Source organism: Aspergillus pseudotamarii (assembly GCF_009193445.1).
Source record: "Aspergillus pseudotamarii strain CBS 117625 unplaced genomic scaffold BDV38scaffold_17, whole genome shotgun sequence".
NCBI lineage: Eukaryota > Fungi > Ascomycota > Eurotiomycetes > Eurotiales > Aspergillaceae > Aspergillus > Aspergillus pseudotamarii.
Window position 1 is genome coordinate 400,503 of NW_022475031.1, and position 13,755 is coordinate 414,257.

At 50.6% G+C, this 13,755-nt stretch overlaps 4 protein-coding genes across 4 annotated transcripts; 2 read left to right on the forward strand and 2 right to left on the reverse strand.

Annotated features, from left to right (window-relative positions):
- The first annotated feature begins 2,309 nt into the window (after window positions 1–2,309).
- BDV38DRAFT_55367 (Zn(II)2Cys6 transcription factor domain-containing protein) lies at window positions 2,310–4,921 on the forward strand. Its single transcript, XM_032063543.1, has 3 exons — window positions 2,310–2,482; window positions 2,550–4,540; window positions 4,624–4,921. The coding sequence occupies exons 1-2, from the start codon at window positions 2,403–2,405 to the stop codon at window positions 4,279–4,281; spliced, it is 1,812 nt and encodes a 603-aa protein (XP_031915294.1). The 5' UTR covers window positions 2,310–2,402; the 3' UTR covers window positions 4,282–4,540; window positions 4,624–4,921.
- Window positions 4,922–7,439, forward strand: BDV38DRAFT_55368 (MDR family MFS transporter). Its single transcript, XM_032063544.1, has 4 exons — window positions 4,922–5,763; window positions 5,828–5,987; window positions 6,039–6,168; window positions 6,225–7,439. The coding sequence occupies exons 1-4, from the start codon at window positions 5,479–5,481 to the stop codon at window positions 7,276–7,278; spliced, it is 1,629 nt and encodes a 542-aa protein (XP_031915295.1). The 5' UTR covers window positions 4,922–5,478; the 3' UTR covers window positions 7,279–7,439.
- Window positions 7,440–7,628: 189 nt separating this feature from the next.
- Window positions 7,629–9,497, reverse strand: BDV38DRAFT_55554 (purple acid phosphatase family protein). Its single transcript, XM_032063545.1, has 2 exons — window positions 9,100–9,497; window positions 7,629–9,044 (listed from the first exon to the last, which is right to left on the reverse strand). Exons 1-2 carry the CDS (start codon window positions 9,233–9,235, stop codon window positions 7,678–7,680), a joined length of 1,503 nt encoding a protein of 500 aa, XP_031915296.1. The 5' UTR covers window positions 9,236–9,497; the 3' UTR covers window positions 7,629–7,677.
- Window positions 9,498–10,137: 640 nt separating this feature from the next.
- On the reverse strand, window positions 10,138–13,727 carry BDV38DRAFT_270083 (uncharacterized protein; the record flags this gene model as incomplete). The annotated part of the gene is made up of 8 exons (XM_032057081.1): window positions 10,138–10,662; window positions 11,005–11,096; window positions 11,391–11,834; window positions 11,871–11,901; window positions 12,511–12,653; window positions 12,708–13,218; window positions 13,295–13,551; window positions 13,649–13,727. The coding sequence occupies 8 exons, from the start codon at window positions 13,725–13,727 to the stop codon at window positions 10,138–10,140; spliced, it is 2,082 nt and encodes a 693-aa protein (XP_031915297.1).
- Window positions 13,728–13,755: the final 28 nt, after the last annotated feature.

Here is a 13,755-nt window from a genome sequence, read left to right on the forward strand (position 1 = left end):
AGTTCCGTGTTTCGTCCTCGCATTTGACCTTGACTGTTCTGTGGGTTACCTTTGGGGGAGACCCGTCGGAAACAAATCCCCCGACTTGTGCGCGGCGTCATACTGTTGCTATGGTGTGCTTACCATGCAAGGTGGAGACCTTCTGACGTGTCATTTAGTGGACCGGAAGTTTATGACAAGCCCAGCAGGAGACTTTGGAGATCCTGACAAGCGAAATGCACCCTGGGGGATCGCGCGGGGCGAAAAAGGGGGAGAACCCAACCCAAGGCAGAGATGCCACTATTGAAGGCTAAGCATAACTAACCATCTTCGAGGGGGATCATCGCTATGCTCTTCGCGTTGTACAGAATCTGATCTTCCATTGGGCCTCGTGCATTGACTAGTCGTGGAGCGACAAACTGTTCGGGATAGCGATTTTTGACATGATGATCTCAAGCCCCATCTATGTGATCCAATCCAAGCAGATGCTGGGATTCGGACCTTGGTTCCGGAGTTCAGGTTTAACTCAGTTGGTCCTGTCTCGTTCGACTGATCACCAGAGCTGGGGGGATCCTCAGACCTGATAGGATGGATGGATGAAAGCCAAAGTTTGATGATGCCTAGCCAATAGAGAAAGATCTCTTGATGGTTTGGGGAGCGAATCAGGCACAAAGTTCGACCGTCCACTCGCTCCCATTATAAAAAGCCCCCCAGATCTCATTTTTTCCCTTTTTTTTTCACGACTTCTGAGCTAATGGCCCCTACGGCTCTTGGCACGCAGTCCTCCTAACTCACTCACACCGATCGACAAGACCGTAATTCCCCACCGGATGCGGCATACTTGGACACAGGCGAGCTGGTGGGAAGAATGTCATTCTATAACTACTTATGGACTACTGTGCATTTGGTGAATGGTGGTTGGAGTTCCCAGAGTAGAGATGGGATAGATTAACAGAAGTGAGTACTCATCGCCAACACCGCTACAATATACCATCACTGGAAAGGCTGGCGCAATGCGGAGTATGGACTCCGTAGTGGATCTGAGTCGTGGAGAAGGATGAGGGGTATATAGCAGCTAGGACCGAGCGTCTCACACTAGCGTTGGTGATCGCTTAGATCTCCTTACCCACCACCCCTGAAGAAGATAGAAGTGGATCCAGTAGGCCGCGGGTTTGAGCTACCACTGGATTGGGTGTCTCCAACTGGTCATGAGACCATTTGGCGGATCTCATTCGATCCACGCGCTGTCGTTGCGATTGACCCAAGCCGCTGGTAAAAACAGCTCTCTACTTTGGGCCACTCGGAATGGTCATGTTTCATGTGTAGAGCTGTCGGTTGGCACGGACATGAGGAATGCTGACGGGAAGAAGAATGCCAGCTGGGTAATGCTATGCAATGGGACAGACTAGTTTTCGTGTTGCTATGCACATCTCATCTCGATACACCCTAAGCCTGCCAAGAACCGGGACTTTTCAACATGACAACCCCTTGTGTAAATGAGTGATATATCGAATCGATCAGAATCATTCCTTCTGTTATCTCGTAGAGCACCACTGATTGTCACCATGCATACCATAGCAAGCCCTCTCCATAAGATTGCGCATACACTACCACATCTCCCGCACTGGCCCTTTCATCGCTCGGGGTCTGTGGCGACGGATTTCGACCGAGAGTGGCACCAAGCTTGATGAAGGGTCCGTTGGCGCACCTCCCGCATGTACGAAATTTGTTCGGGGGTCCTGTCCCGGATGTTATAGCGTGGAAGATCCTCCAGCATCTGTCGAATCCCACAATAAATCATGACGCATACTGCAAATCCTAGGATGATCATGCCCACAATGAGGCTCCCATTACCAGCACTGTCGTCCTTGGCCATAGCGCCTTAGCCGCGCTTGATGGACCTGGAGATGATGTCCTTCAATAGCCACTAACGCGGAGGAGTTTACAGCTTCTCAGCAGCGCATCGAAGGTAGGCTGGTATGGATATTCAGCTTAGATCGACGCCCTCTTGGTGCGTATATGAGCACTTACTGGATTGACGGTTCGAGTTGTCTGAACGATGTTCAAATGCAATGACAATCGGTGTCAGAGAAGTCATGCTGGACCACACGCCTCTTTCAACCATCTTATATGCCATCCATTCTCGCATTACTCCTCATCATCCCTGTCGATATGGACAGTACTTTCCATGGCTTCAAAAGCACCAAAATCCCTATTTGGGGTTAGTCGACACCTAGTATGATGTCATGTTCCGAATGGGCCAATTGCCAATCAGGCACCCAGGCAGCTTGTCTTTATCAAGCCTAGCTTCTGCTATCTTTAAACACGCCTCGGAACATCCGACACTCAGACGCGGTGTCTGCCCATCATCACGGTAGAATTTCACATTGATCGCCCAGCAACAGTGTAACAGCTTAGTGAGAATGTCCGAGGCCTTCGCCTATTATCGTGGGACCGGGTGGTCGGCAAAGGTGAAGACGAGGACAGGATGTACAACTTGCAAGTATGTGGCCTTCTTCATCAGCCTTAGAATGACAGTTCTGATTGTTCCTATCTCATCCCAACACTAGGATACGTAAGGTCAAGTGTGATGAGATAAAGCCGCAGTGTGTACGGTGCAAGAGCACCGGCCGCAGGTGTACATACGTCTTGAATCAAACTGAGATGCGCATCCCTCGTGGGTCGACGCCGTCCATCAGCAGCTATCCCCTTGGCGACTTCGTGAACCACGGATGGCAAGAGCGACGCGCTTTCGAGTACTATTTTCACCGCGCCGGACCCGCAATTGGCGGTTATTTGGACCATCGGTTCTGGAAGGGCATTGTTCCAGAAATATGTCGATCGGAGCCCGCAGTTTGGGACGCTGTCGTTGCCATAAGTGCTCTTTTTGAAGATCCAGATCCGTTTATTGGTCCTCCCATGGTTTTTCAAGGCACCACATCGGTCGGGAAGCACGCCCAGGCTGTATCCTGGTACTCACGGTCCATGGCACGTGTCCGACGAAGGGTTGCATATAACGACTTCAACCCGCATGTTGCACTCATAACCTGTGTCCTCTACATCTGCATCGAGGCGCTTCAGGGTCATGTCGTGGAGGCCATGCAATTGTATGAACAGGGGGTGCATCTTATCATGACTCTACGGCAGTCTTCAACCATGCCATACTATACAAATGTATTACAAGAGGTCATAACACCTATATTCTTCCGACTTGGTGCTGCAGCGATGATCTCGGGGGGGTACCCAGTGGGTAAGGGAGTCGGACCTGTTATTGTGTATGGAAGTCCAAGTTTTGCGACCCTCACAGCGGCCCAAACAGCTATGATTGAGTTAGTCACAGAAGCCTTCCTATTGGGGAACGAAGCGCGTAGATACTACGGTCGTCCGCGATGCGTTGACAATGACGCATCCTCCTTGGAAGAACAACAGTGTGCTCTCACACGAAAGCTGGACAGTTGGGAGAGAGCCTTTGCTCACCTAAAGGACCGAGAGATGGGAGCGCCTCCCAAATCTCTAAATGTCGGGGCTGTACAAACACTGCTGACTTATCACACAGTTACTTTCATAATGATCTCCACATGCCTAGCAGATAATGAGATGGTGTACGATGCGCAGACGGATCGGTTCCGGCAGATAGTTAAACACGCAACATCTGCACTCGATGCATCCAATGTGGTAGATGGTGCACAACCTCCATTCACGTTTGAGACTGGCATAGGACTGCCACTGTTCTACACGGCTGTGAAATGTCGGGACCGTTTCGTACGCCGCAAGGCAATGATTCTCCTTCGACTAGCACCGCCGGTTCAAGCATTCTTCAAGTGTGCAGCATGGGCTGCGCTTGCTGAAACAATTGTCCACATTGAAGAAGATCTTGCTCCAGAATCGCCTTTTTGGATTCCATCTGCTACCACTTTTGAAGACAAGGTACAGGCGTCGGATAGGCCCGCATCAGTCTCCTATAACCCACCCCATGCGCCATGTAAACATAAGATCGCTTCGGCCCAAGTCATTGCTCTGCAGCATGACAGGGTGCCTTTGGGCGGAATAGAGGATGACCAATCGGGCTTATCCTTGTGTGGAGGGCACATCCCGGAACACCGTCGTGTGCGTGAATTTGGAGTGTTCCTTGCAGAGACCAACTGTAACTGCTCAGCAGGCAATAATGACCACTACAGCGAGCCAACTGCTGAGTCCCATAACCAAATCTTCCTTAGGTTCACGCGTAGACAGCATGATGGAACCAATGAGGAGTCAAGAGTGGCAGAGTGCTTCATACCGATGAAGTGTTGGGAGTGGTAGAGTAACGGGCAGACATGATGTGATTATGCACACTGAGATATATCGACAAATGCGTTTCCATTGTCACAAAGCCTCGTTCTCCGATAGTAGGGCAAATGAGGATTTAACAATGTCTACTCACCCTACTTGCAATTCTCCATATACCCTTCGTCCGTAATCTCGTCCGAGATCGACTTTAGGATTGATCTTGTTCTATTAATGGGTCAGCCTTAATTGTATGACATAAAGAGTCGGAAGCGCAACGACATCGGATTCTATGGTATGCATGACCGAGGCCACTTTATAGGCACTACAAAAGGGGAGACTGCCTTTATAGCTATACATCACTGACCAGTGGAACAGCAGACTCACTCAAGGCATCGGGCGTTATTCAGCCCGGGAATCCATGGGAAGTAACCCCTCGTGTGGGTAGAGACGCTTCGTATTTTGGCAGCGCTTGGCTCGCTTTGACACTGGTCCCACCACTAAAGTGACGAGAGCACGGTGGCTCTTATGTGCGACAGGAAAGTTAAAGCTTAAACGAGCTTCTTTCGCTTTCCTTCTTTCTATGGGCCTGACAAATCCACTTTAGTTAAGCCTCCCAAGGTCGCGATTCCTAGATTCCTCAAGACTTGGCATATGCCTATATCTCCCATGTGTTATCGGACTGGACAGCAGCGTCACTGACGCCATGGTGGCTGCGTGACCTGCGCTCTCTAGATTCATTGCTACATCCTTTGGCTCGTTTTAACTCCCAAAGCTACCAAGGCACACGTGGCGAAGGGTCGAGGTTGAGAGACAATCTATGACTTCTCTCGGATATTTGTGACTCACTCTTGACGTGACTTTGTCATCCTGCAGAACGGGACGCACTTGCAATAAACTTGAAGCTATCCGAACGAGCTGCTGGGATGATTGGGCAACCCGTCATTTTGACCTCGTATTCGGGACGTGCTGCCCAAATGGTTATCCCCATATGCAATCTTCATAGAGTTTTCGTCGGTCGGATTGAGGCCCGAATGTCCGACTCGTCACCATTCACCTGGTGTGCTTGCATCTCGCGGTTCTTGTACCTGAGCAGACCGGGTGTATAAATCCCCTACCAAGCACAGTATCAATACAATGCTGCAATAATTGTTCGTCGAATAATCTCAACTGAACTACTTGTCATTTCCGTCCCTTGCTTGTCTCAACCTGAAAGACAGCAGAAATTGCACGATGGCAGTAGAGGAAAAATCGGATATCGAAGGCTCGACGGAGAAGATCGACACGGGAGTAAGGGAAATTGAGTATCCTAGCATCACGAAGGTTATAGTCGTGATTCTTGCTCTCTACCTTGCCGTGTTTCTGGTTGCTCTCGATCAGACAATCATTGGCGTAGCGATCCCGAAGATCACCGACCAGTTCAAGAGCATCGAGGACATTGCCTGGTATGGCAGTGCATATTTCCTGACATCCACTGCATTGCAGCCATCCTACGGCAGGATTTACAAGATATTTAGTGTCAGTAAGCCGTTGATTTGGGTGAGTAACTGTATGGGCCCGGCGCTGACATCCAATCGCTCAGGTCAAATGGGGTTTCCTGATCGCTGTTCTCATCTTTGAGATCGGGTCACTCATCTGCGCCGTTGCACCTAGTAGCACCGTCTTGATTGTTGGCAGAGCTGTGGCAGGTATTGGCGTTGCTGGCATATTCTCTGGGGCTTTGGTAATCATATCAATGACTGGTGCGATACCCAATGTCAACTCCCTCGTACTGCAGTAGCTCACTTCAATAGTTCCACTACCCAAGAGGCCGCTCGTATTTGGGATGTTTGGCATGGTATGGGGGATTGCTTCAATCGCTGGACCATTACTCGGAGGTGCATTCACCGACGGCGTGTCATGGAGATGGTGTTTCTATATCAAGTAAGTGCTACACGATATTCCCAGGACCATGAGCAAAATGATCTAAGAGCTTGTAGTCTTCCCATAGGAGGTCTTTCCATTGCTGTTATCATCTTCATCCTGCGAGTTCCCAAGAAGAGTGAGTTTTCCGGGACGCCCATCCTCGATCGGATCAAACAGCTAGATCTTATCGGTGCCAGTCTTCTCATTCCGGCCATTGTGTGCCTCCTTCTCGCGCTGCAATGGGGAGGAAATAAATACCCATGGAACAGCTCGCGTGTTATTGGGCTATTTGTCGGCTTCGGACTCATGATCATCATTTTCACCTTCTCACAGATCAAATTGGGCGACCGTGCTACACTCCCACCGGGGATCCTGAAGCGACGGTCGGTGTTATCTGCAACGATGTTCGCCTTGTTCTTCGGTGGTGCATTCTTTCTCCTGGTCTACTATGTCCCCATTTTCTTCCAAAGCGTGAAAGGATCGTCCGCGATGAAATCCGGGATCCAGCTCCTTCCCTTGATGCTCGCGACCGTCATCTCTTCCGTCCTCGTCGGTGCATTCGTAACTGCTGTCGGCTACTATACCCCGTTTCTGATCGGTAGTACCGCCATTGCAGCCGTTGGCACGGGTCTTATTACGACGTACTCCGTGGACATCAGCACTGGAAAGTGGATTGGCTATCAAATCCTAGTCGGAGCGGGAGTCGGTGCTGGTTTCCAAATCCCAATGACAGCGGTACAGACCGTGCTCCCACCCGAAGACATCCCCGTCGGCACGGCTGCCGTAATGTTCTTCCAGACTTTGGGAGGCGCGCTCTTCATCGCTGTCGGGCAATCCGTCTTTCAAAACGGATTGATCGACGGCATCCGCGAGTATGCACCGACAGTGGATCCGCGTGCCATTGTCGGTGCCGGAGCCACGGAAATGAGACATGTCCTGGCTACTTTGGGGCAGTTGGATCAACTTGATGCGGTGATTAGGGCGTATATGAGCGGGCTTCGCGACGCATACCGCGTCAGTTTGGCACTTGCGCTGGTAGCGCTCGTGGCTAGTTGCTTTCTGGAATGGAAGAGTGTCAAGAAAACTGGGCAAGGAAGTAAGAACGACGTGGCGGTTCCGGCTCTGTGACAGTCTTGGATTCATTCGTCGCGGATCTCTCCTTTTTCGTGGACAGGCTTTGTTCGGTTAATACTGTTACGGGAAGTGTCATATTGGGTTTTAGAAAAATATGAGTGAAAATAGTTAGATATAGATCATAATGTGTATAACTCTACTCTTCGGAAGTTTTCATTCCTTACATACAGGAGGACCCTTCGGCGAACTGTGTACAAGAGAATAATAGAATCGTATTAGTAGGACAAATGTACATTGTGAAGATGTAAGTAACAAGAAGAAACCAAGGAGAAGACGTTTGCAGTCGTGTATGAGGTGAAATGACAGTCACGACAGATCGTCAAAAGAGATCATTCTCTCACACTGTTCATAGTAGCTTTTCTTATTCGGACGAGAACATCGGTGAGCCCTGTCTCACTGAACAACAAACTGCTCCTTGTGGCTCTTATACAGCTTGCTCGAGTCGAGAACCTCTCCGGTGGAAGACCGGATGAAGTCCACCTGCAGGTGGTTTGCGTCCAGGATGCGAAGAGTGCTGTAACTATAGTCATCGGCGTAAGCAAATTCAGTGTATGACGGCTTCGACCCAACCGAGCTGAGACCCTCAATGTTGCCAGCACCACCAGCGACAATATACATGGGAGCCGCGGGATCGTTCATACCGTTGGGGTCCGCAGTGTTCTTGTGGACAGGCAAAAAGCGTTGGGAGTTGTGCACGTGGCCAAACACTCCGAGGTCAACGCCGTATTTATAGAATAGTTCCTCGAATGCTTCTTGACAGGGCTCGCAGATGCCGGAGCTGGCGCCGGTCGTGTACCAAGGTCTGTGTCCCGCAACAATCACCCAGGGTGTCACGGTCCGGTCGACACTGGCGAGGTCAGCCTCGAGGAATGCTAGCTGTTGGCCGTCGCGACCAAACGGTCCGCTGTTGAGTTTGGCCGAACCATCCTGTCCATCTGGGGCCGAGGGGAAGTCCGTTTCGGTATTGATCATGACAATATGCGCCATTCCGTACTCGAATGAATACCAGAAGGGTGGCTGAGCGAGGCTCTGGGCTTTTGTGGCGAGCTTTTGGGCCGTGGCGTTTGACGAGGCGGAAACAAAAGCACTGGGCATGGTCTCGTCATACCGATGCATGTACGCAGTGAAATTACGCTGTCCTAAGGGGCAGAGACCAGTGGTAAAGGGGATCTCTCCACAGGCCGCCTCGTGGTTCCCTGGGGAAACCATATACGGTTTGCGTCCACTGATAGGAGCCAGCTGGTCGTAGAACTGCTCTAGGATTGCCTGGTAGGCATCTTTGCCGTCCAACAGATTTTTCGGCTTCAGGTACCAGTCATCGGCGTAGGCAAAATCACCGGGATGAAGCACGAATTCATAATCATCGACAGTCTCAGCTAAGCGGCCAATGGTAGTATGGTTCAACTCCGGATCGATAGATGGAATGCTACTCTTCTTAGCGTTGTTGGAGGTGATGGTGTAGCCATCTTTACCGAAAACCCCAAGGTCGATGACTACATCGAGGTTGAAAGGCGTGGTATCGCCAGGGCTGCGAGGACTGAGGAACTGATCCACGGTAGAGTTTGTGGAAACAATCTTGTAGTAGTACGTCGTTGCTGGGGTCAAGCCCGTGATGACAACAGCATTAGAGTAAGTCCGAGAGGTTGCATATGTCGACGAAGTCGTAGAGCACGCCTGCGCATCGAGCTTCTCCTTGGAGGTGCCATATTGGACACAACTTTGGTTTAGTTTCTCATAGGTATTCCAACCCACGGAAACAGCTATATCAGAAGGTCAATCATGGTTCTGCTTTTCATGGGGAATGGACTTGCGCACCATTGGGACCATATATCGCAAGACGTTGTTGATAAGGGGTCGTCAAGTCCTCGGGGATTGGTGGATAGCTAACAGCTGCTAGGCCAGTTCCCACCAGCAGCGGCAGCACTTTGCCGAATGACTGCAAGTTCAACATGGTCAATCGAAATTCTTAATGACCAGAAAGACAGTCCACTCAAAATAGATGGCGAGGCGAGGGATAAAAGACACAGACCTATTCCACCACATTTCAGGCACAAACATAAGGCTTATAAGGACAAGTATTGATGCCGCGCACGTGTAATGGAGTATCATTTGTCTTCGGATTCTATCAAATGTTCCTGGCCTGGCATACTACCTTAATGCATATCCTTTTCCCTTTTGGAGTGTCGAGCCGACACTACTAGAGGGAGTGGATCCCCATCGATAGCCCTAAACCGACGAAGATCGGACGCACGTGCGGCCATGGAGGCACCTTAACGCTCTCTGAGCTTGACAGCTACTTTTCCCTTTCCAGATGTCAGTCCATGGATTTAAATTGCATTAGCAATCAGATGAGCTGATCGATGCATGCCGGACATTATCCAGTTGCATTTGAACCTCGGTAACTACAACTAATCGGCGTCTGCAATGGCCCGCTACTGCGAATCAACAGCCAGCGATTATTCACGGACAAAGCTTGATGAGCCTGACAGGGAGGTACTGGGCTGGTGTGAACTGGCCTTCGGATCGGACGGAAGCGCTGAAAGGCTTTCTTTTTTCTCCGAAGAGAGCCTACCGAAAGCCCGCATCCATACGTGTTCCGAATGTTCGGGCTCCGGATAGGGGGTTGGCATTTCCATTCCAAGGCTCCCAATATATCTTGCTTCCCGAGCAACAAAGAGTCAAGTCGATCTCGTTGACTAGAGACGCAAAATGATGACCCAGGTCACTATATTAATGTGTCTCCAGGACGCAAAGACGATAGAAGACTGAGTAAACCCGTATGGCTGCATACAACGTTTATGGGCAATGCCATGTTTGCAACTATCTGATCTAAACTTATACCTGGCTTGAATATTAGACAGCATAGCGAAATGCTGGATGTCGACTACTCAGCTCCAATTGCTCCTCAGAGCCCAATCCTTCCAAAACACTATCTCGCTTTCCCATTTCCCTGGCGCGGTTCTCCCATTTGATATAGGTTATCATGCCGATGCACATGGCCCAACTCCCAAATAAGAAAGCAAACATGATTGCATGACCTGTGCGGTAGTTCGGCGCATCCCCGGGCAAATAGACCCAGGGTGCGAGAATCCCACCGAGCGACCCGACGGTGAAGACTAAGCCCGCCGAAGCCGCTTTGACGGTCGGCGTCGCGGCATTATTAACTGCCCAGGCGAGCCAGAGGGGCAGAAAGGCATAGATGCCCGGTGCAGCAAGGTACAAGGATCCGTACTTCGCACGCGGCATGGAAGCCGGGAGAAATTCGAGCATGCCCATGCCAGCAATGCCGAACGGAACGGTGGCAAAGATCACCCAGCCACGGTTTTGGTAACGGTCGGAGATGTAGCCGACCACGATGGATATCGCACAGGCGGCAGCCTAACAATATTCTCTATCAATGACCGGGGCTTGCGTGCGATTGGGAGGGAGTAAGGGGGACCTACGTAAGGTCCAACTGATAATAGCTGAGCCAGCTCATTGGTATAACCCATGGCACTAATGATAGAAGGCGAAAACAGTGAGAAGGATTGAGCGCAGGTGCTGTCAGGTTCTTTGAGCAGAGATTTCATCGGCTTCATGTCGACAGAGGACTCACTTTCCGAAAAAGAACCCGAAGGCGCAGAATACTACTGGCGGTGTAGTCAAGCCCTGGACAACATGGCGGAGTGTAGTCCGCGAATGTTCAGTCGTTCCAGCAGAGTCAATCCGCATTCTATTTACTGCCACTTGTTTTTGAGATTCTGTTAAGAACCGTGCATTTTCTGGGCCACTCGGAATGGACATGAACGCGACGACCGCAAGAATGACGGACACTAGCCCCTAGGGTACTGTTAGATACCCCCTCGGAAGGAAGTTAGAGGTACCGACCTCGAAAAAGAAAATGTTTTTCCATGTATGAATGCGGCCCCATGGAGGGATCCGAGACAGTCCAATCGCTAAAAGGCCACCGAAAGCACCACTTGCCGACGATGCAGAGATATAGATGCTTGTTCGGACACCTAGTTCATGCCGGCGGTAGCTATCTTGTCAGCATCCGCTGGTTAGAGGTGAAGAGGGCAAGAGCACTTACAATAAGGCCAACATAAAGACCAATCCTGGGGATATGCCGCCCTCGAAGACTCCCAGGAGGAAGCGACATGCATACAAGCCGCCTTTCTGCTCCACCAGCGAGGTGAGCATCGTAATGATGCCAAAACAAAGCACAAGGGTAGGGATATAGATATGTCCCCCGACGATTTTACACAGAATGTTTGAAGGTAACTCTACAACGCAATACGACACGAAAAGGCACATCAGCGCAATATTGAAGCGTAGTCCGGACAATCCTAGATCCTTCTCGAGTCCCAATAAACGCGCATTGCCGATATTAACTCGGTCGATGAAGCTGAACAGGTTAATGACGGTGAAAAGACTTAGCAATCGCATGTCAAACTTGCGCACGACGGCCCGGGATTCCTTTTCATCCCATAGAATCCGCTCGTCTGTAGCTCCCAAAACCACTTTGGTGTCCTCGACGATCTCCCGCTGCGCATCCCCGATCGCCTCTTCACCTTTCGAATCCATCATTTTCGACACCAATTATGGACAACGACCCTGATACTGGTACCATCGAGAATTCTGTCAACCTTTTGGGTGGGTGTTTTATGCTGCGTGATAGAAGGTTATTCAGGGGAGAAAATTGAGATGCCGGCTGAATGGCGGTCACCCCTTGCGTTTGCTGCATGCATCAATTGAGTAGGGCCCGCCCAGGTCATGGGATCCCTGCACGTGAGCAGTCACAATCATAAGAATAAGGAGTAGTAGGAATAAAAGCGGATATTGAAGGGTGTTTCTATTACTGATCGTCGGGTTGTATGGATTGTCCTGGTCCACTGACATTCTGTGAGACAGTCATCCTGCGCCATAGCTATACGCAATATAGCGTTATCTCACGTATCTCACTGGTCTAACGCTGGCACAATTGCCGCTCGACATTCGCCGAATCCAAAATATCTACCGCTCTGTGGATGAAAGCACCACCCTTCCATCACGACCTCATCCCCATCTTCTAGATATTCAAGTCCGTCGATCTCCATACATGCTAGTCTATTCTCAGGCAGTATTCGTTCCAAAAGACAGGCCAAGCCAGACTTTTCACCGACTCCATTGAGTCGCTGCACGTTGTGTTAGTTAGCGTCTTGAACCTGGTGGAGGGGAGCAACCACGGGAGTGGAAAATACGACGTACATCGTTTGAGATAGTGCCCGTGCCAAATATATCTCCGGTCGAAAGGCCTTCTCCAGCGCTCGCGAGATGGGTGAGCTGCTGATACGGCGTCCAGTAGAGGTCTTTGAGATTAGTGGACGTAATGTGATACGTCTTCCCCTTTCCTACTCACATAATTAGTGTGAGCTACACTGTGTAGATCTACTAGGGACACTAACTCAAGATCCGCGCAGACAATTCTATATCCCATGTAGCATTGGAGCTGTCTCCTTTCCAGGCCAAATGGGGTAAGGGTGACGGGCTCTGTGGAATCGATACGGGGCATTCCACCGGCGACAGGGCATCGATCGTGACGATCCATGGTGAGATCGTGGTTCCAAACCCTTTACTATGGAACGGACCAAGAGGGGCCATTTCGAATCCTTGGATGTCCCTGGCCGACCAGTCATTCAGAATGACAAAACCAAAGATATGCTCCCTGGCGTGTCGGATGTCGAGGATCTGACCAGCGGGTAGAGGCTTCGCTAAGAATACACCCATCTCGAGCTCGAAGTCGAGCCTCTTACTTCGTGACCACGTCGCGGGGGAGGATCTACCTGGTCCCGATATAACACCCCACGGTCGGCGGATAGGCTGCCCCGACACTCTAAGACTGGATGTGCGGCCGTTGTAGACCGATGGAATGTAGTACCAGTTTGGGTTGACTTCAAGGCTCATGATTTTTGAGCACTATGCAAGGTATATCGTCAGCCAGCGAAGGCCAAAGCGCTCCACAGGGAACCGTCAAAGGCACAGGATGATTTACGTTTTGTGCATGCTCGAGCGAACAATAGAAGTCGGAGAAGTTGGCGGTCTCCATGGGCAAATGCTTCGTCACTTGCGACAAGCGAAGAAAATATTTCTCTTTATCGGCTTCGCTTGCGCCCTCGAGAAACTGAACCAGGCGCGCTCTCACCTCGGCTTGCGTGGATTGGGGGGTTGATGCGAAGACATTCAGAGCAGGCTGCGAGAAAGATATGTCAACCTCTACCATAGCAATCTTGGCGGGGTATTTGTACCTTGCTAAAGACGCCGTCAATCATGCCTGGGATTGAGTTAAAGAGCCCATCCCTCTGGAGCCGGCTGAGATCGATCGCATAGTCCTCGAATGCCGTTGCACAATGAGGGGTTGGGTCATTCGAGGTGGAGACCACTCCGTATGGCAGATTCTCGATGGGGAATGGGGTCGCAGCTTTCATCCTGACTGGGAGAAGACGTTCGACTCAA